Source organism: Lipomyces tetrasporus (genome assembly GCF_029532465.1).
Source record: "Lipomyces tetrasporus strain NRRL Y-64009 chromosome Unknown POJ06scaffold_8, whole genome shotgun sequence".
Taxonomy (NCBI): domain Eukaryota; kingdom Fungi; phylum Ascomycota; class Lipomycetes; order Lipomycetales; family Lipomycetaceae; genus Lipomyces; species Lipomyces tetrasporus.
Window position 1 is genome coordinate 1053149 of NW_026611603.1, and position 20835 is coordinate 1073983.

At 46.8% G+C, this 20835-nt stretch overlaps 8 protein-coding genes across 8 annotated transcripts; 3 read left to right on the forward strand and 5 right to left on the reverse strand.

The window, feature by feature from the left end:
* The first annotated feature begins 699 nt into the window (after positions 1 to 699).
* On the forward strand, positions 700 to 2331 carry POJ06DRAFT_258299 (uncharacterized protein). Its single transcript, XM_056188257.1, has one exon. It carries the CDS (start codon positions 1244 to 1246, stop codon positions 1835 to 1837), a length of 594 nt encoding a protein of 197 aa, XP_056042353.1. The 5' UTR covers positions 700 to 1243; the 3' UTR covers positions 1838 to 2331.
* A 2175-nt stretch (positions 2332 to 4506) lies between these two features.
* On the reverse strand, positions 4507 to 5475 carry POJ06DRAFT_144168 (uncharacterized protein). Its single transcript, XM_056184572.1, has one exon. The coding sequence runs from the start codon at positions 5259 to 5261 to the stop codon at positions 4578 to 4580; it is 684 nt and encodes a 227-aa protein (XP_056042354.1). The 5' UTR covers positions 5262 to 5475; the 3' UTR covers positions 4507 to 4577.
* A 1301-nt stretch (positions 5476 to 6776) lies between these two features.
* POJ06DRAFT_277296 (uncharacterized protein) lies at positions 6777 to 8131 on the forward strand. The gene is made up of 2 exons (XM_056189709.1): positions 6777 to 7806; positions 7866 to 8131. The coding sequence occupies exons 1-2, from the start codon at positions 7224 to 7226 to the stop codon at positions 8039 to 8041; spliced, it is 759 nt and encodes a 252-aa protein (XP_056042355.1). The 5' UTR covers positions 6777 to 7223; the 3' UTR covers positions 8042 to 8131.
* Positions 8132 to 8516: 385 nt separating this feature from the next.
* POJ06DRAFT_144185 (maltase) lies at positions 8517 to 10644 on the reverse strand. Its single transcript, XM_056184573.1, has one exon. The coding sequence runs from the start codon at positions 10560 to 10562 to the stop codon at positions 8829 to 8831; it is 1734 nt and encodes a 577-aa protein (XP_056042356.1). The 5' UTR covers positions 10563 to 10644; the 3' UTR covers positions 8517 to 8828.
* Positions 10645 to 12326: 1682 nt separating this feature from the next.
* On the reverse strand, positions 12327 to 13263 carry POJ06DRAFT_282776 (HNH endonuclease-domain-containing protein; the record flags this gene model as incomplete). The annotated part of the gene is made up of 4 exons (XM_056190056.1): positions 12327 to 12875; positions 12896 to 12981; positions 13036 to 13112; positions 13181 to 13263. The coding sequence occupies 4 exons, from the start codon at positions 13261 to 13263 to the stop codon at positions 12327 to 12329; spliced, it is 795 nt and encodes a 264-aa protein (XP_056042357.1).
* Positions 13264 to 14868: 1605 nt separating this feature from the next.
* Positions 14869 to 16332, reverse strand: POJ06DRAFT_282777 (uncharacterized protein; the record flags this gene model as incomplete). The annotated part of the gene is made up of 1 exon (XM_056190057.1): positions 14869 to 16332. The coding sequence occupies one exon, from the start codon at positions 16330 to 16332 to the stop codon at positions 14869 to 14871; it is 1464 nt and encodes a 487-aa protein (XP_056042358.1).
* An 838-nt stretch (positions 16333 to 17170) lies between these two features.
* Positions 17171 to 18414, forward strand: POJ06DRAFT_258311 (uncharacterized protein). Its single transcript, XM_056188258.1, has 2 exons — positions 17171 to 17304; positions 17374 to 18414. Exons 1-2 carry the CDS (start codon positions 17232 to 17234, stop codon positions 18261 to 18263), a joined length of 963 nt encoding a protein of 320 aa, XP_056042359.1. The 5' UTR covers positions 17171 to 17231; the 3' UTR covers positions 18264 to 18414.
* On the reverse strand, positions 18415 to 20655 carry POJ06DRAFT_258315 (kinase-like domain-containing protein). Its single transcript, XM_056188259.1, has 5 exons — positions 20381 to 20655; positions 20100 to 20307; positions 19828 to 20046; positions 19539 to 19772; positions 18415 to 19485 (listed from the first exon to the last, which is right to left on the reverse strand). Exons 1-5 carry the CDS (start codon positions 20488 to 20490, stop codon positions 18556 to 18558), a joined length of 1701 nt encoding a protein of 566 aa, XP_056042360.1. The 5' UTR covers positions 20491 to 20655; the 3' UTR covers positions 18415 to 18555.
* Positions 20656 to 20835: the final 180 nt, after the last annotated feature.

The window sequence follows — 20835 nt, forward strand, 5'->3', positions numbered from 1 at the left end:
CAGGCATGTGACTTTAATTATCTGCTCTGAAATGCACACGTAGAGGACAAATAAATAATAATAAAGAGACACAAAAGGCACAAAATTATCATTCAACTCCTCTTGAATAGTGGTCTGCGAGTAAAGTAAGCTTTCTCATGGTTCCGGCCTCCATCGAATGCCGAATTAACCCAAGCAAATCTCTTCCGTCACTAAATAATTTTCAACAGCCACTTCAAAGGCTGGAATTGCGAGGTAGTCTCTGGCAGCGGCTGCCAGTCTCCGGTATTCATCTTTGTGGGTCCTCACCATTTTAGCAGCCATCCCTCCTCAGTAGCGGCGACAGCTACTATTTCTTAAAAAAAATTTCTATAGGGTTATTTACGTTCTAGGATTGTTTAAAGGTACATTGTTGGTGGACGTCACGGTTAGTGCCCTGACGTGAACCAGGCACGGCCAAATGAGGCTCTCAAGTACTAAGAATGATGCACCTGGTATTTGTGGGCAGACCCGGTGCATCAGAATGATAAATCAGGTTTTACTGAGACTCAGGAGATCAATTTGACATACCTGATACCGGGCACAGTCATCAAAATTACATTTGGCACTATTGCAGTAATACCATCCGTGACTTTAGCTACAGAGGTGGAATGGATAAGTTAGCAATAGAGGGGCTAATTTTATATTTTCTGTTCTAGCTCGTTATGCCTCGTTTAACTCCCAATTACTTGTGTCGAGTGAAGGTATCTGATGCAACAGTCAAGACGCTGAATCCACACCCTGAATCCTGGATCCTGGGTGACAATGGCCAGTGTGCGGCTCGTTAGTGTGTGGTGTTCCATCATTCCATCCGGATTCAGGCCCCTGAATCCAAGGTTATATGTCCAGGCACTACTTGGTTATATTAAATATTGAAATGTTAACCGAAGACGAAAAAAAGGTCAATGCTCTTGCTAAAAAATCATAGCTAATGGTATGATCCGTGTTATAGGATTTAGAGAGACTGCTGGAGAGTACCGCTCTTTCATTGTAATTATGAACCCTTATTGAATGCTCTGCTGGTTGTAATCCGAGGTTATATGTTATCTATGCCATAAAAATGAGGGGCGTTTGGGCTCCGAAAGGGCAAGGGCTAAAATCTGTGAAGTGGCGGCCAAAACAACAACAAAACAACAACTCCTCTGAAACTCTAAATTTCCGTTCAATCACAGTTTTGTATGGTGAATCACCCTAAACCTTCCTTCGGTGACAACTTTTGAGAAATATGATGAATTCTCTCTTTGTGACTGCTCGACCGAATCACCTTGATTTTTTAAATGATAAGGAGACCGAGGACTGGGTTCTGTCGAATGGATCTAAGAGGAAGCCGACACAGAAAGAGATGCGAGTCGTACGTGCATTGGTGAAGAGACACCTACTGAGCAGCCCCTCACTACCGGCGGTGAATTTCAACGACAATATGCCAACGTCTGGAATGCAATTTTCAGATTGGATTGACATTCACACTGCTTGCGTGCATGAGATCCTTGACTACTGCAGAAAGATCGATCAGCACGCTATTTTCCGCTATTTGTACCTTAATTGGTACCGTCCAAGTCACAATGATTATCGTGGAAGGTGGGAGATCGCTTCACTCAGTGGGCGTCGCGATGTTGCACCAGTCATACCACGGTCCCGAACGACAATGCGATTAGAGAGTCATTGGAGACTTTTGAAAAAGGTCTACCGATCCCCATTTGTTCGACCGAGAGTTGGCAGTCTGCTCTGTCATGTGATTATAACCACTTTGGTGCCCGCGAGAATTAACAGGGTTGAACCAGCTTCAATGCAACCGCGAATTTCCGCATATGTATCATGACTTTGTGAAACTTTCGCGGAAGATTCTGTTTTCCACACTGACAGATCCAAGTGGTTTTGCTCCTGCCGATTCTATGTCATGACCAGTCGATATATCTGCAAACACTTGTCCCCCTCTTTGCTCTTGAGTCCGCGAAGCAAACGGTTTATTGTGTCGCCACTTCCTCGTTTCCATTAACAATTGTTTCAACACACGTCACCACTTGTTTCCTTCGACGACAAGTACAAAGTCTGTAACAAGCAATGGCGGCGACGTTAGTGATCTTGAGGATTCTCTGGATTCTGTCGACTTCGTTAAAGAAATCCAGACGTTTGACCTAGGGCAAGATGAAGATCCAGATATCAATGAACAGGGATGACGATCTGTGAGGGCCAGGCTACTTATCGCTTATCTCTTATCGTTGTCCTGTCTGTGTTACCCGGCAGAGACGACATTTGCATTTTGTTCTCTCTTCTCTTTCCTCTTTTCTCTTTTCTCTTTTCTCTTTGTCGATACTATATATTATAAAGGTAGTTATTTAGTTGTCGATACACATTTTCCCTTCCTCATCGTAGGACCTTGACACGATCAGTTTACGAAGATTCGGGAAATTTTTGAGTGGCTGTCATCCGATGTACTTGTGAAAAGCAATGGAAGGTGAAATCCAGGCTTGAGGCTGCCCCGGACGCGGTGACTGCCCCACCAAAATCTGTGAGGGCCGGGCCTCTTATCTCTTATCTTGTTATCCTATCTTTGTCCTGCCGGTGTTACCCGGACCCGGCAGGGAGTATAGTTGTTTAATAGCGTTGCTTTGACTCTTTCCTCTTCTCTTTCTTCTTTGTCGATACTATTTGAAATAAAGGTAGTACTAGCTGTCGATACACATCTTTCCTCATCGTAGGATTCTGACAAAATCTCATTACAAGAAAGCGGACACGTCGAGCAGGTCTTCAGTCGTCTCAACAAGGAGAAAGGCAGACGACAATTACGTTCTCCATGCCCCGATCCCGATATGGCCGGCCTAAAGGAGATCCATTAGAAGTGGGTAACGTTAGGGCCCCGCCGGGACTGTCGTTTTGTTTTGTGTTTACCCTGACGCCACTCACGTCGCCCCTGAGTCGCCCCTGAGTGCCCTGACGTCTGGGACCCTGGCTGCGCCACGCCAGCGACCAAATGTTTCTATTTGCCGTCATAATGTTTTTATTTTTGCCGCCATAATGTTTCCTTCATAATGTTTCTGTTCTCGGACTTGCAGTGTAATTATGTTTAATGTTCCTATTCTTTTTTTAGTCAGCTGACTATGGACGCTCGGAGTGTCGCGGGCTACGCCCGATAGCGACTCGGCTGCGCCTTCGCGGACTACAGTCGTCCGGGCCACGTGACCGTTTGGGGCCATTAGTTTTGTTTCCTTCTTTTGTCTTTCTTTCTTTCTTTCTTTTTCTTCCTTTAACGAGTTCTTTTTGTACGTTTTCTACTTGTAGAAATAGCTTTACGCCTTCCACATTAGAACTCGTTCTACTTTTTTTTCACTGGACGACCGGACATTGGCACCTACATGGTGAATTACCGTACACCAACATCGGACAGCGCCTCTGACAACTTCTACTCTGACACGGAGCTTCAGTTCCGACGTCCATATCGCGATAGTTTCTTTGTTGTATTCGAATAATAGATTCTAAAATATCTGAGCTTTGGTTTCCCACCTCATAAAGTTGCTAGTACCGAACTCGAACGTCCCCGAGTTTTTACAGATTCAACAGATCCGCACAGATGTAACAAAGAGAGCTTCGTCGTCCCTAGGATCGTGCTCTGAATAGGCTCGTCAGGGATTCTAAGTAGAATCTTTTACTTCGATTAGCATGTATATATTTATGTAATGGACCTGATGCGGCTCGGGCGAAGTGCCTCCTCCGCTGCGCCTCTCCAGCCGCCGTTTAGTTTTGTTTGATTTTGTTTGATTCTATGTTTAGCTTTGTTTCTATGTTTAGTTTGTTCTATGTTTAGTTTGGTTATTATTTTAGCTTATGGACGCGTATATAAGGAGGGGTTTGTCCTCTAAGACAATTCAAGGAACAAGTCCTTGTATTCTTGTACTCATAAGAATATATCTTGTTTTATCTCAAGTCTAGTCCAGTCCAGCGTCGTTACAATTTAATAGAAACAGTCAATTAGCTACTGGCTAAATCGATACACAAATAAGACATCAAACTCCATTATAGAACTGGCTAGTACGATCAAACTTCGCAATGTCCTCAAACAGCATATTGCTACACGCCTTCGTCCGATTCGTTCCAAATTGGTTCGTACTTTGATCGAATCTCAGAGATTCCCAAGAGCCGGACTCGAAGCTGATGAATTCGGCAACATCTCTCTATGATAACGCGACGGAATCTATGGTTAGCCGGGAGAGGAACTTTCAGCCTACCAAAGGACCCTTGCAAGGCGCTTAGGCCCCACTCCGCGGCCTGCCGTGCGGATACCATTTGCTCGTTGGTCCTAGCTAGGGTCGCGCTTTCGACAGGATCCTCCGGCCAAGCAGTGAAGTTGGACTTCAGGGGCGTTTTGATCTTATGTCGAAGTGCATCCCTCGATGGAAAGGTTGTGTCGGCAATTAAGTAATAACCATCTTCGGTCTCGTGAATTAGCTTCTGGAATAGTTCACTGGCCACGGTAGCAGCGTGCATGCTCCCTGGGGCATTAATCATTGCATAGAGAATGGTACCCACCGGGGAGAATACAAAAATGTTCGAGTACTCTCCCATCATAGTATGCATCCTGCATTTCCGCATCCCCAGCTGCTTGGTTGGACTGGCAAATGCAGCCGATCAACATAACCAAACCCATTTTCCAGCATTGGATGCTGATTGCGAATTAAACTTGCATATCTCTGAAGGTCCGTCATTTTCGGCCACGCTATCGTCGCATCCGGGACGGCAGTTTTGAGGACCTTCAGAAGTAATTCAAGACCATGTTGAAGGTAACTTGAGCAAACAGACGGCACAATGCCAAACACCTCCTGCAGGGTGAACTGCGTCATCGACGAGTTCAAAAAGTGAAGTACCAGGCCCAATGCCCCGTCAGCATCAAGAGATCGTTGATGCGGACGAGCTTCACTATGGGCGGAGACGTCGTCGCGCGCAACCGGTGCCTTGTCCCACGCGTCGCGAAAACCGCAGTCCAACACGTAGTTGAACGTGGTTGGACTGAGTCCGGTCGTCAAGATAAAGAAGGCCTTTTCGTCACAGGAATCACGAAGAATCTGCCACGGACTCTTTTTCGGAGAAAGGAGAACAGGACGCGTAAAGTAAAAGCGGTTCCGTCTAACGTTTGCGGTTCCTAGCGCTTCGAGCATAATTGCAATCACAACCGCGTCTTCAATCGCGTCTTCCTCCTCTTCGCGGCGTCTTCGGAGTTGTTGGAGTCTTCGCCGAGTGTCGACAGGCATTTCTTAAGGAAGGGTGGAGCAATAAATCAGAGAAACTTGGTAGGAAAACAGAGGCGCGACGCGTCGTGCCTGGAGCGGGAAAACAGAATATCACGTGAGTAGTTTGCGGGTGCAGTTTGCGAGTGTGCGACTCTGGCCTTGCCAAAATCTGGTCATTGCGTATGCACGATAATTTTTTGCGAATGTACGAGTCTGATCGCGCCAAAATGTCAGCGTGAAGTCACCCTCAATCATGGTTAAGGCCCCTGACCGCCCAGGTTATTTGTCCAGGGTCACAGAACCTTAACCCTGGTCCGACAGGTCCGGCTAGGGCAAGGGTAGTGAGGTCCGACTGATGTGCTGGTTGACTAGGGTAAGGGTAGCGACCCATCCCGAGCATGGTATAAGGATATTCCACAGTTACAGACTCCCGAAGAAGACTATGATTATTATTGCCGACAACACGGGTCCTTATCTATGACCTTTGTCGGCCATGGATGACGTGGCGTATTATCGTCTGCCGTCGGGATTTCTGCGGTACTGTACTGTACATGTCCGACGGAGACGGCCGGAAGCTCCCAGCCAAAATCTGCTGGTGAATTGCGACGGATTGCGTGCTCGAATTGCGCATTTTGTACAGGGTCAGGGTTAGGGCCCCTGATTCGCACTCGAGGTCTCAACAAACGCGGCAAATTCAAACTTTGGAGTTTGATTTGCTGAACCACAACTTTGAGTTTTCAAAATTCGAGATCGCGGATCTGGGCTTGATTTTTGACCCAAGGTACTTAGTTTGAATTTGAATTTGAGTTTGTTTCCACCAAAAAGTTTGAATTTGCATTTGAATTTTGCCCGAAACACCGCATTAGAGTCTGTTAGAGTCGAAATTATATCTGCCAACAAATTCAAGATGTAGATTTGTACCTGGATGATACATGTTCCGACTAAGTTGATGGCTCATCTTCTCAAACCATTAAATCGCTGCGCTCATATGTATCAGACGCGTTCGTCTGTTTCGTACGTTACGGAGAAGCAGGTGAAAGGAAGGAGTTAATGCTCCCTTGAGTGACGTTGCCTTGAGAGCTCATTAGTGATTCGGTAAGCAAACGCAAAGGAAGGATGCTTGATATGTTTAAAATTTATGAGCTAGCAAGTATGGGTAGAGAGCGGACACTACTGGAGTCCTGATGACTGGGGCACTTCACGCGCGATACAAAGTCCCTCGCTGCCTCGACGCGTTTTCGCGAGACCGACAGCCGACTATAGGTATGATAGAACCCGACTCCTACATTTTTGTCACAACTCACAAGTCACTGTAAACTGCGAGCTACAGAAGTTCAATAGGTCAGCGCCCAATGTGATAACCCTTGCCCCATTGTTCGCAAAGTCAAATCATATCAAAAGTCGGCCAAATTTGTACCAAAAAGTCAATATGTCTACTCCGTTATGAAGTTTGAATTTGAATTTTTAAATTCCGAAAATTCCCGTTTGTGGCCCAATTTTGTCAAATCAAGCTTCAAAGTTTTTGACAAAAACAGGCGTTTACTGAGACCTCTAGATCGCACGCAATCTTCCGAATTTGCCTTCTGGATTCTTGCGCACGATAGTGGGTCAAGAAAAGGTGACATTTCTCGGCAGTATGTCGTTTCAAAGGGAGCTCCTGATATAACTACCCTGTCCTTTGGATTCGCTTCTGTACTCGTTCTGTCTCTTTTTCTTCCAGATTTTGCTGTTCTGCTGGGTTTAGCGTGCTCTTCAATTAGACGTGATTGCTTGCATGCATTGGGCAATCATTAGTGCTATACAGCGCATCAATTCGAGACACACTTTGACTCATATCCTACACTCCATGGAATAAGACGCCCTTCTTCTTCATCACGTCGATTTCACTTATTCCTCAGCTGAGTTTTCCAGAGGGAACTCCTGAAAGCACTTACTGATCTGGCACTTCCGTTGGCAATCGTTTCATTTAATTCGCGAAGACAAATGGCTGTCGCCGCGGGAAGTCTTGTTCAAACCGAGACGACATTGGCAGCAAATCCAGCCGAGGTCGCTCTAACTGGACCGATTTCGCTCGTTCACCACAGTCTTGTTACGAAGGACTATGAGCTCCTCATGTTCCATGCAGCAGCTGCTTTGCAACTTCAATTCGGCCATCAACGCCATGAGAAAGCCGCCACGTCGGATAATCGATTGATCGCCTCGCCTTACAACGACGAATTGCATCTGCTCGACCTGAGACGCTTGGATACACCAAATCAACTGCTGGCCAAGGCATTAACCATCTTGAAGCCCATTCGCGAGGATTATGCGACGGCTCCATTTATTGAATCATTCAATTGGCAATTGGTTATCGACTTTCTCCGTGATCTGGCAGCCGCAGAAGGTTACCAGTGGAAGAAACGGAAATTCTACGTCGTCACATTTCGGTCAAAGTTGTATCCGGACATCGACCTGCAGCGGTTGCATGATCTCGATGCTCATTCGCATCAAGAGGCTGTGGCTAGTGGGGGTCTGCTGAAGTACTGGTTCGGTACACAGAACCAGAGCCGCCAAAATTTGGCAACCTGTACGTGTACATTCGATGGACGTTCGGGACTTCTGTCAAAAAGCTTACTTTACTCATAGGTCTCTGGAGAAGCCGGGAGGATGCGCGAGCGGGAGGTACCGGCCCCCGGCACAAAAACGCCCGGGCCGCTGCCCGCGAGATGTATGACACAATCGTCTTTACGACATTGAAACTGGACATTGACGATGGTGCCTCATCGTGGCAGATTAGCGACTGGACGAATGAAGATGTTTAGATGGCCCCTTGCTTCACGAAATCATGAACTCTATCTTGACGATGCGACAGAATGTTTCGAACTCACCTCTTCAATGTACACAGATCGCCCCCGTGTGTCCGATTTTTCATACCATGCCTTCCCTCTCACAAACCTGCAGAACAACGCGAAACTAATAACTCGCCCAATTTGCTTGCTAAAAATCTCAATTAAATTACTAAAATTTTTAGAAAAAATCAGCAATTCGATTCTGCCCGTTTTCACTATGCAAATCCGCGATTTCAGAATTTCATACTTTCCTCGTGTACAGAACCATCACCCCTGAACCAAGTAGAAAATTGCCGCCAACAATGCGGCTCATTATTATGGGATTTCATACTGCCATACGTTTGGTTCGGCCCCCCTGAACCACGTTTCTATAGTGTCCAAGGCGGCACACTATAAAATGTTCGTACAAAGAGGTCTAAGGAGACTAACTAAACAAAATAGCTGTACTGCTTGAATCAATAACTAGGACTATAACTCGAAAGCGCATACATCGACGTCAGGTGCCCTGAGCACCATTCCTCTTTTATTATACAACGGTTGCTAAGGTGTTAATGATTACCATGGTGACGCGGCCAAATTTAGTAACGCCTGAGCCGAATCGTACGTAAATAGCTTGTTACGAATTCGCGTGTTTAAATAAGTGAAACTTCTGTTCGTGAAATGGTTCAATACTCCCTGTTTCCAGCATTATGAAGACATTCAGATTTATTGCCAACTATTTCTGTGTACTTGAGCATGCCAACAAGTTCAGGCACTAACTTCACTGTGTGCTGATGTACACTCTCCCCTCATATGGCCCCAACAGATCCAGAGCGCCCGTCATGTTACCAATGATTAGCTTCATGTCAGAGACTGCCATTGAAGAGGGCATCTCCCACTTCTTCGTCTCACTAGACAAATTAGCAACGGTCAACGACTTCATACCAGCACCATATTTAGCAAAGAGCATCAGGTCCTTGTCCTGTTCTATTAACTGAAACTTTCCATAGACGAACAGCTCCTTGTACTCCTTTCTCAAGCATAGAAGTCTCTTCCAAAACTCCAGGACGCTGTCCTTGCGGCCCATCTGATCTGCAACGTTGATGGTTTTGTACGAGTCAATAACGCTCATCCACGGATCGACCTTCGCCGAACAAAACCCGGCATTTGGAGAATCGTCCCACTGCATTGGAACCCTTGCATGATCCCTGGCAACCTTCTGCAATATTTTGAGCGCCTCGCACAATGCCGCTGGATCGTTATTCGTTTTCTCACGGATCTTCTCAACGTGATTCACTGATCTTATACACTTATACTCATGTGCCGGCCAGGAAAGTGGCGCATTGATCATGCCGATCTCCTGCCCTTGGTATAAGAATAGAGTGCCCGTCATTGTCCCGAGTATCATAGCAAGCATCTTGCCGGCCTGTACACGGTATTCGGGGAGGTCTGACGCAAACCGCGAAATTGACCTACCCTGGTCATGGTTCTCCAGAAACACCGTTGTCCATGCATCACTATCCGCAATCGCAGATTGCCATTTGAGAAGTTCGCGTTTGAAATCCACGTTTCCATATGGCTTGAGCCTGAAGCGATCACCCGGCGTGGTTCCGAGGTCCACTGTATCGAAGTTGAACACCATATTAAGTTGCTTAGCCCGGGCAGAAATGTATTCCATGACTTCTGACTGCTTCGGCGTACATGGAAGCTCGCCAACCGTGAAGACATCGTACGGCGCAAGAATATCATTGATCTCTGTTAGGAACTCATGTATGCGTGGACCATTAGTGGTGTATTTGACCGCAATTTGGGTCTCTTCGTCTGGCTGAGTGACCTCGGCATCAGGCAAACCAGGATACTTTGAGTAACGGTTGACCGTGTCGATGCGAAAGCCATCAATGCCTTTCTCCAGCCAAAACCGTATCGCGGTATCGTAGATCGCGCGTCGGCACTCTTCGTTCTCCCAATTTAGATCGGGCTGCTCCGACGCGTACAGGTGAAGATAGTATTCCTGCGTGTCTTCATCCCAAGTCCAGGCAGGAGTGGAAAAATTACTGCGCCAGTTATTCGGACGGCATCTATTGCCATTCTCGTCGTATTTTGCGGGACGCCAGATATACCAGTCTCTCTTCGGGTTGGACTTCGAAGATCGCGATTCGAGAAACCATGGGTGAAGATCCGAGGTGTGATTAATGACCAAGTCGAAAATGATTCTCATTCCCCGGTCATGTGTAGCCTGAATGAGCCTTTCACAATCCTCGAGAGTACCATAAGGCTCATGAATGTCCTCATAGTCGGAAATGTCATATCCCATATCAACCTGAGGACTTTTGTAATGTGGAGATATCCATATGATGTCCACTCCGAGCTCGCGGAGATAGTCCAACTTCGAGATAATGCCTGGGATATCCCCTATGCCATCGCCGTTTGAATCCTTAAAGCTGGAAGGGTAGATTTGGTATACAACTCCTTCTTTCCACCACTTCTGCTCGTGCTGAGACTGTTGGGAGGACATAGCGTTCTGTTCTTCAATGTCGCCGTAGAACTGGCTCTGCGGATTCTAGATAAAAAAGCAAACGGCCCGACGTGAAGAATCAGGAGTGGAGAAACACTTACGGCCATTGGAGTTCCTGCAGGCTAAATATTGACGAAGTCTGGATGCCAGCCGAGGCGTTCAGCTAAATGACACTAACACTATGGCCAACCACGCTAATATTCCATACCGACAGCCAATCGCCTTCGTGTGAGCCATTATAAGCCGACACTGAGAGAGAGACCGAGCGTAAGCGATAGGCCGAGGAAACCTCAGACATCGCGCGTGTACTCCTACGAACAAGTATGAATCTGCAGCGATCGATATGTGATTGCAGCATGATGCACGTTTTTGTTCATCATTCACATAGACTACCCGACTATCCACGGCGGTCGGCTCGGCTACATTCGTGTCGGCGATCGGTTCGCTTATCCTCCGCAAGTCTAATCAGTCACGTGACATATGGATTAACTGGAAACTTAACTGGAGCATGGTGACCCAGCTCACCATGGAAGCGAGAGAGTAACCTGGGATCTTCACCGTCCCCTCCACAGTACATTCATCACTGAGATCTCATTAAGAAATATACCGAGAATCTTTTCCTCCATAAGCGACACTTTCCATCCGGAGCACTCTCTGTGCGATACCTCCTCCCACAGCGATAACAAAACGACGCATCGCATCGATAGCTCATATGCTAACGTGCCGTTGTTTTCTCGACAATCGTCCTACTCCGCGGGCAAGTTCTGTACCCTTTCTGCTACGCCAATTCCCGTAATTTTGTCAAAATCGTCCTGAGCGACGAAACGTACGAAACCCATGTAAACCTCATCCACAATCTGACGGTCAGCCAGAGCGCATCAACCACACGAGGTATTCAGGAATTTGGGCGAACCGTTGCCATTTGCGCACTTTACCTATAACAATACGGTTAACGCTTCGATTCAGATGACGCCATATTTTGCGAACTATGGCTCACCACACGGACCACTTTTGACGTTCCCGCAGGCGCAGCACCGACGGCGGCGGGCTACGATCGACTCCAGCAATTGGCGGCGTTACATGACGAGGTACGCCCATGCATGCTGACGGCTCAGCACGACCATGCACTATATTCAATCGCCATCATCGGTATGATATCACCTCTCTGAAGCCTCTGCGGAACCTGAAAGCTAAGAGTGTGACCGCAAAGTTTGATGACAGATACCTCGGACCCTTCACCGTCAGCGAGTGCATTGGAAACACGGCTTGTGGATTGGAGTTGCCAGCGGACATGCGCATCCATAAAGTCTTCCATACTTCGTTGTTGAAGAAGTTTGTGGCGTTCGATCTTCCACGCCGCCCTAAGCCCCTGCCCCACAACTCGAGATCGATTCCGAGCTGGAGTACGAAGTGGACGAGATTCTCAACAGCTGCCGGACAGGCACGGGATCGAATACTTACTCGTATGGCTAGGGTGGGATGAGCAGACCTAGGAGCCATTTACCAATCTGAGTCATTGTGCTTGTGCCTGAATTTCACTGCCGTCATCCTCGGAACCCACAACCGTCCGACCTGGACTCTTCAATTACATTTTCAGATTTTCTGTCAAGTAATCTCCTTTAATAATGAATATAAATTACCCCCATTATATATAAATTCTCTAACAAATTAGACCAATGCCAATTCTTCACAATATTCAAGTATGAACCAGATATCACAGGTACTTATTTCCAGCTGGACGCTTTCAAGCGAATCATGATTGTGCTATAGGCTTTGGACAGTCCCAGGCAAGAAATAGCCACCCAATCGGGAAGAAATCTCTGCCTCCATCCGCTTGGCTGCTGCTGGCCCGCTGAGGATCTCCCCCATTATATCAGTTCCAGGTGGAAAGTCAGTCTCAAAACTTGGTTCGCCAGCCCCTCTCATATTCGCCAACACTGCTTGACGAAAGTGCCACCGCGGCAGTTCATCTCTTACACTCCGATCGCTATTTGGATCTCGACAAACGCGGTCAAGTATTCTCCCGTCTATTCCCTCATTATCTTCGTCGAAACAGATTATCTTATAATCATCGTCTGGGTTGATAGAAAAATAAAATCCATCAAATAACTCATGGATAGTGGGCTTCATAAGGAGGCCATTCTGGCATGAGTTAATCCCCGTGTCACGCTCTCCTTTGTTCGCAATCCACCGAGAAGAAAACCCATTCTGCACCCAATAATCTTCACTGGACAATGGGAAGATGTGTGCGGCATGGAGACCAGTCCAATTATCTCTATTAGCCCGTCTGTTAATTGCGCCAGTGATCACGCACTTCCCGTCTCTTTACGGACTTCAGTTCGGAATGTATGCTCTCTGCCTGTGGATGATTGTGAAATTATTCGCATTATCCATGGCTCATCTGTAATAGATATTCTGTCTGCGTCAAATTCAGCAGCCCCTACATACAAAGACTTCCTTCAATCAACATTACCTTTGCGAGAATATGGCCTTATATCATAGTGGCCTGGCTGGAGAGGCTCGTCAGTCGGCGTTAGGTCGTGTCCGGTGCTTCGCAAGGTTACATGATACGGACCAGATGGGATACCCAGCATAGAGAGCAAGTTTTTTTCGGTTACAATATCAGTCCACCAAGAGCCTTATCAGGCTCTGCAAAATTGTAGAAATGGACATCTCGACCGATTGCCCTTCCGCCCGCCATATTCCTTCATTGCCGATCCACACTAGTAGCGACAGGTACCAACCAGATCACAGCGCCTACAGTGCAACTTATGTTCCTGAAGCTTGAGGCCGACAGCACCGCTTTTGGGGCGTAATCGTCAATACGCCACAGACCCTCGCCATATATGCGCCACCTAACGGCACAAGCCACCACCTTAATTTGTGTTGTGCTTTCTTTGCATGGGCTAAATTTTGTTGCTGAATTTAGACGATTGTTGTACGGGATACCGGAGCCTCTGACGTATTGTCAGTGATATTGTAGTTTGAAGGCGCCATGGTACACCTCGAGTATGGACTCGTCCCGTCGCCGATCGACTTATCGAACCCCTCAATATCAGGGGTTGAACAGTCTAGGCACCGTGGGGAGTTGTGGAGATGTCGTTGGCAAGCGGCGGTCGCTTTTGCTGATGTCCATTGCTAATCCAGAAGACTTTGGCCAGCAATACTCTTCGGATTATGATAACTTTGGATCTGAAGATGAATCCCCGGCTAACTTTCGTCTTCTTAGGATAAGTTTCGCTGACGCACATGGCGGACCTATTTGCCTTAATCTTTCTGACTTAGTCAAATAGAGACGATGCTGGCCACTTTTCCGTATAATCTCACGTCTTGCGGAAGAACAAGTTTGCAGCGGAGTGTTTGCTTGAAGTAATGAGTCGCCCTGAAATGGACGTCCAATTGTTTCCTACTGATGACCAAAAAGCATCGTCATCTTTCCAAGTGTGGTCTACAGTGAATTCAAGGATTCAGGCTCATTGCTAGCTGCTATGAGGGGAATCGACACGAATCCCCGCGTTCATAGAGTCACGTTATTTCAACTGTTCTAGGCGACCGAGGGCTTCCCCGGATCGGCTTGGCTTCCCCACGGGGTATCGGCCCACCAAAGGACTTCGCGGTCTTCGTTGCCCTTTCTGCTCTCAGTCGTCAACTCGGTCTCGGCGGACTGGGCGGTTCAACTGCAGGTGCTGATAAACGTCTGATCCTCATCTTCTTCAACAACGCCCGGCCCACCTAAGTTCTGTTGCGGTTTCCTCTGTGTGAGAAAAGCGCAACTAAATTTATATGATCGCCAGTGGTGACCTATTACTATGTGAACGTTAACATGGTACCAAGATTCATGCTGTGTCGAACTCCCTCCTGGCTCCAATGTAAGGTGGCTTGGATGACTTGCATACCGTACATAATGTTTGGTACATAGTTTATAGGATAATGCGATTAGTTGGGCTTAAAGTATACACCGCCGGCAGAGTCCAAAACATCTTCGGTAAATTCACAACAAATTGCCTATTCTATCTATTCTCCTCAGCCTTCACATGGTTCCATCTGCACATTTTTTACGTAACGAATAGAAGTGCTGTTGCAAATATCTCCATGAATTGGTTTTATTCCAGTAAATGGACAATGTATTGGTCATGCAGCAGACGTCTTGTTGTTCCCGACTCACAAAGTGCGTCCGACACAGACGCATCAGTCTGCACGCAGAATGCAAATTCCCACAGCGATTCCAAGCTAATCTTATCGTACGATGACAACTTAATCAGGATTCAACAAACCATCTAGGGTGAGATCCATTTTGCTTGGCCACTCATAAAAATGGCGGCGCAATCCCAAACGTTTGAATTGAGAAATATCTCGAATCGACCCGTTCGCCCTTTTTCCTCTGCTCTTGAACTATTCCTTGGACCAGGTCAGCAATAAAGTCACTTCGACAGACAGGACTCTTGACCTGCCGCAACTTTTCCACAGCCCAAGTGGCTCTTTCTTGCTCTGTGCTCTCCACAGCATATATGTACAATGGCCAAATGAACCCAGAACCGAGTTTGGTTGCATCGGCAGTATTAATGTTCTCAACGATCTCGCGAACTTGTAGCATGGCGTCTTGAGCCTCTGGGGTCGCGCTGGGCCACTGTCCGTGTGATCGTTCGAGATGTGCCACTTCCGTGAAATACGCAGCTTTGCAAATATCTATCAATCTAGTGATAATAGCAGTTTGGTTCTGTGAAAATTGACCACAAAGATCATTGCCGCAGAGCTTCAGTATGCTCGGTCTTCCTTGCCAGAGACAATACAGACGTCTTCGAATCAACTCAGACGTTTGCTGGACCTCGATTTCATCTGCAGGAAATCCTCTTGATCGGTGGTGTCGATTCAAACCAGACGACTGTGTACTTATTATTTGAGTCTCGAGATAAAACTCGAACAGGGTGCTGGATATGCTATCACAGACTGCGGTAATGAAATCCACATTGTGATCAAGGAGACTGAGGCAGGGTGTTGGTTGGCCATCATCCGAGAGCAGCGAATGAACTTTTGCAGCAAGCAGACCTCGGCCACCTAGATGCAGGGCCTTTGCATGAATGATTTTTAGCCATGCTTCAATTCGTCGGGCCACAGGCGGCCAGGGACGCTGCTTCGACCATTCTTCAAGTCTCCTGATGAACGCGCCCTCCGATTTCAACGTGATAGACACTGTTTCCTGCTGAGCGACGATTTCGAAGCAGCAGAGCAAAAATGTAACAGTTAGAGTAATCTGCAGTCCTTGTCGTTCGTCCTCCAACATTATTGCGTGACTACTTTTGGCTGCATAGTACAAGGACGTGGCGTTGGTGATATCCTCGCCATTTGCCATAGCCTCATAAAGAGCCTCGACAGATACTATCGCGGACGCTACGACAGAGTGGCGGGCCCCGAGCTCGGCCATGTGACGTCTCATCCGTGCCCAATTCATGCTGTCACACGGCGTGATGAACGGTGGGTCGACGTGTTCAAGGAAATACGAAAATCGACGAGATTCTGGCGACAATGGCATGCTTGGCATACCATCCAATGGAAATTCCAAGGGCAGATTCAGACTATTGATGGAGCCGAAGGAGTCTCCCCACTGTGCAAACGTCAAATTGTTGTCAGTGTCCAAAGATAATGTAGTTGGACGCACAGACGCAGTAAAAGACGAAGCGCGGGGGTCTACCATGTCTCCACTTGCGAATTCAAATAGAGATTGGCGAAATAGGTCTCCGTCACTGAGAATCTGGCTTGAAACCGAACCCATCGTTGTAGAATGATCGTGCGACTTCACGCTTAGTGAATCTAACTTTGGTCGCGAATATGTATTCCCATAAACGCACACCTTTCTCAACCTAGTGCAATTATAACAATTTGGCTGCTGCTCATCGCATTTGACCTTCCTCCTCCTGCAGGTGAGACAACCACTGCGGGCACGGCGAGAATGAGAAGTACTTGAACGATCTTGCGCATGGCTGACGGAACCAGCCCTCCTATTCTCCATCGTGGGTATGTCCGTAGTCGGCTGGCGATTGAAATAACGGTGACGACGATGACAAAGTGAAGTACAGTAACTATAACATATCTGTAACTCCACACCACGGAATAGCCAAGGTTCGAACTAGACCGAATTGCGCGACGAATGAGCAGAGAAAGTCTGATTACTCAACCTCCAATTGCTGAACACCAACATGCGATCATCGCAGTGCTCGAGCTCTCCTCATCTCCAAATTCAAATCCACTGCCTGGGGCGCGCCGCAGAGAAACCCGAACCCACAAGCACAGTGTTTTGTAGTTTGGGAGGGCATAGGTTGTTACAAGGACCAAGTCTATACATCCTGCTTTAAAGTAGCCATTTCTGTCATTTCCATATTGTCCTACTTAATTATGCCATTGGCGGACTAGCCGACCCAGTGGTGGGCTTTGACGTGGGCGGAAACTTCTGCTTCTCTTGCAAACTCGTAGAACATTTGAAACTGGAACACACCTAACCCAAACAGAGCGCATCCTCAAGGCTCGCGCCACAGATTAACAATTGAGTCGGGTTAGGGTATCATCAACTAGAAAAATTTAGTAGGCCGACTTTAAATTTCTCTACAGTGAGCCATCCTGCTCTTCGGAATACTCTATGAATAATACATCCGTAAATTCTACGACAGGTACACGATGGTTGGATTAGCCGGACCTCGGAATAGGCAAAAGATTGCTCATGATCCGAGAAATACGACTTGGTCTAATGGTAGGTTACGATTAATCGCTTCAGTGTCTAGGAGGGGCAAAGAAGCTTACCTAAATTTACCGAGTTTAGATACTGATCGTTTTGGACACCGTCATCTTTCAAATCTCGGATGGAAACCAGGTAGCGGCCTCGGTCTTTCTGCTGCTTCTCGGTCAATCACAACACATGTCAAGATCAAATTAAAGGACGACAATTTGGGTCTCGGTGCCAGTATTGCGAAAGCGAATCAAGATGCTGCCAGCTGGGCACCTGGTCTCGACTCGTTTCAGGAGCTGTTGAGTCGGCTTAATAGTGGCACCAACTCTCCATCTACTGAGGAAAAGAGTGGCGAGGAAGGAGACGGTAAAGAGACGCTGTGGGAGACTGAGACAAAGAAAGGCCAGACGTATAATCGACTTGGAAAATGGGGAGCTCGGATTAAGTTTGTCAGGGGAGAAAGACTGGGTGCAACAATCGACGACCAAACATTGCGGTTGAGTAGGAAGCAGTGTGATGAAGTGACTATTGGACGGCCAGAGGTTTGCCCAACGTCTAATATGACGGAAGCTGCGAAAGCCAAAAAGTCGAAGAAGAGCAGGGATCGTCATGCACGGGAAGGCGCAAGCGATATTGGCGATTTTAGCAGTGGCCAGACCGAGCAGTCTTCCAAGAGTGATTTTGATGATAACAAAAAGGAGGGTAAAAAGCGGAAGCATCGCAGAGAAGATGGACCTGATGTCAGCATTCTCGACCAAGGTTTGAAAAAGCTAAAGAAGGAAAAGAAGGAAAGGAAGGAAAGGTTGGATGTAAATGAGAAGGAAAAGAATGGTCAAAGGGAGAAAGGAGAAAATAAGAAGAACAAGACGAAGCGAAAAGAGGCAAAGAGCAAGGAGAAAGCCAAGGTAGAGAAGTCATTAAAAGCCGCAGATGTCACGAAAGAGGGCCAAACAAGGCAAGACAAAAGAGATTGCCAGGGATAGCACCCGAAAAAGAAAATAAAAGTGACAAATAGACTATGACATTATTGGTAGGTATTGTTTCGTATTATAGATCTGTGCATCGGCTCGGAGTTTTAGATCATGTAAAAGTTACATTTGTATGGAATATTCGGAATAGCAAATGATATGGATATAACCGCTCTCAACGCACATAACACCAGCGAAACAAGATACCCTATTAGAACAATGTTCACCAACTCCATGCCACTCGTATCAAATGCAGATCTCTCTATGACAACAAAGTTTTCGCTAAGCAATATACAGGCCAGATAGATTACGTCTCGACAATATTTACTGTCTGTAGACTACGCCACAGCTCTTCCACAAATGTCTCACCTATACCAGGTTCTTCAACTTCAGCCGCTTCGATAGCTTTCTTCAGTTTCCGAACCACGGCACGTGTCTTTTCTGTTCTTGCACGCTTTTCAAGTTCAAATAACGCTGGCAAGATGAGACCTTCAAATACTCCAAGAGGCTCGTCATCGTCGTTGATATCATCAAAAATATCGTCCTGAATGCGCCCAGTATCTCGGCTACTGACCGCTTCAAAATCATCGTCGTCGTCATCTGTGATTACGACATCCTGCAATCCGCGCGGTGTATGTAAAATTCTCGGAGAACTGGAAGGCGTAAACAGATGTTCCCGCGACAACTGTGTGGGCTGTCCTTTCGGGATCTCTGGTACGCTTTGTCGGTTTGGCGGGAATCTACCGTTGTTACCCAATCCTCCATTCGTTTTCATTGATTTCTGAATAGAAGGAGTGCTGTTTAAACCCGATTGGGATATGATATGTTGTACGCTGGGCGTCTCGACGTGATCCGAATGCAATGCTATCACGGTTGCTGCCGGTAACGGCTGGGGCGTGGACCGTTGCGCTGGTGGTTTCGTATTCAAGTCGGTTTGTTGAACACGCTTTTCAGACACAGGCTTTTTTAGCCGAATGGTGTTGTACTTTTCCCGTAAAGATAGTACTTCTTGCAAGTTTCCTGTAGCCTTGACCGTATCGAATTCCCATGCCGATGCATTTGCCTTGTGCGTTGAAAAGCTTCCTTGCTGTTCAGAACTATCGTCATTCGCCAATTGCTTTCGCCGTTTAGGGTCTGCAAGCCAAGCTTGTTTTCGCTCGATCAGTTCCGTCAGAAATGACGCTTTTTTTGCATTTCGGATGAACCTGGTTTTCAGCAATTCTTTGGCAGTCAGCCGCTAGCAGGATCGAGGTCAGCCATATTTACGCTCAAACTATAAGAGACATATACCTGTCGCGCATCCTTCTGCAGGCAAGACTGCACGAATTCCTTAAATGATCTGGAGAAATCGCCCTCCAGCACCGGGGGAGGATTTTTTGGAATCAGAAGCAACACTTTCATTGGATGGATTTCTGAGTAAGGAGGCTCACCCTTTGCTAGTTCGATCGCGGTAATGCCCAGTGACCAAATATCTGCTTTGAAGTCGTACCCGCTCATCTTGATCACTTCAGGGGCCATCCAGAACTAGACGCATCAGCACTAGCATTAGCCGCCAAAGACTCAAGAAGTAAGTATATACCGGTGTTCCAACAAAGGTCTTCTTTTTCAGCGTAGTTGCTGTCAATTGGCCACTAACTCCAAAATCGGCTAGCTTTATTTCCCCATTTGACGTGAGCAGAATATTCGCTGCCTTGATGTCGCGATGAATTTTGCGCTCGGAGTGTAAATACTCAAGGCCTTTGAGAATCTCCCGCATTATTGTCGCAATATAATCTTCTGGAATCACTCCAGCTTTTATCTGTCAAGGAATGTATTAGAACCGCGACCAATATAAAGGTTCCGGTATAATACCAAGTCGGCGCAAGACCCGCCGCCACAATATTCCATGACGATCCAAAGATTCGCACCGCTGAGATAGCTCCCAAAGTAACGAGTAACATAAGTCGACTTCATCTGACTTAGTATTTTTATTTCTTGTACTATGTCTTCCACATCGTCCTCCGCGGTTTCCAGATCGATGACTTTGATGGCCACTAGTTTCCCCGTCCTCCGGTCAGTTCTATCGCCGACAGTCAGTTAGAATCCCTTCTGTTCACCTTAATCTTCTCAGTATATTGCAAAAAAACGCGTACGCTTTATAGACATTTCCAAAGCTGCCCCCACCTATTCTCTGCTGCTTGATGTAATAGTCGTCAGGATTAATAGTCGACGCACTGGGAGGTGAACCACTTGGTCCTGCCATTGATTGCACCCCCAGTTGATACGAGTAACAGAGTTCAAAATAGTTGTCTCTAAAAGGCGATAACGACGCGAATTAAGAGCCAGCAGTTTGTCATTTGTAGCTGAATGCGGCTATCGGGTGCAATGGTTCAAACTTTGCCGGGACAACTGGGATCGTGAGGCAACGCGTAAACAAAGGTTGACCACTCTAAACACGTGTGCTCGCTCACTTGTGTTTTGCACCATAAAGCAATCTTCCCGTCAATTGTAAGTAAAATTTAGAAGGAACTTTCCAATTTTTAAAGTGTGGCGGAAAATCATTACAGATAAAACTACGTAATATATATAGCTGTAAAATTATAAATTA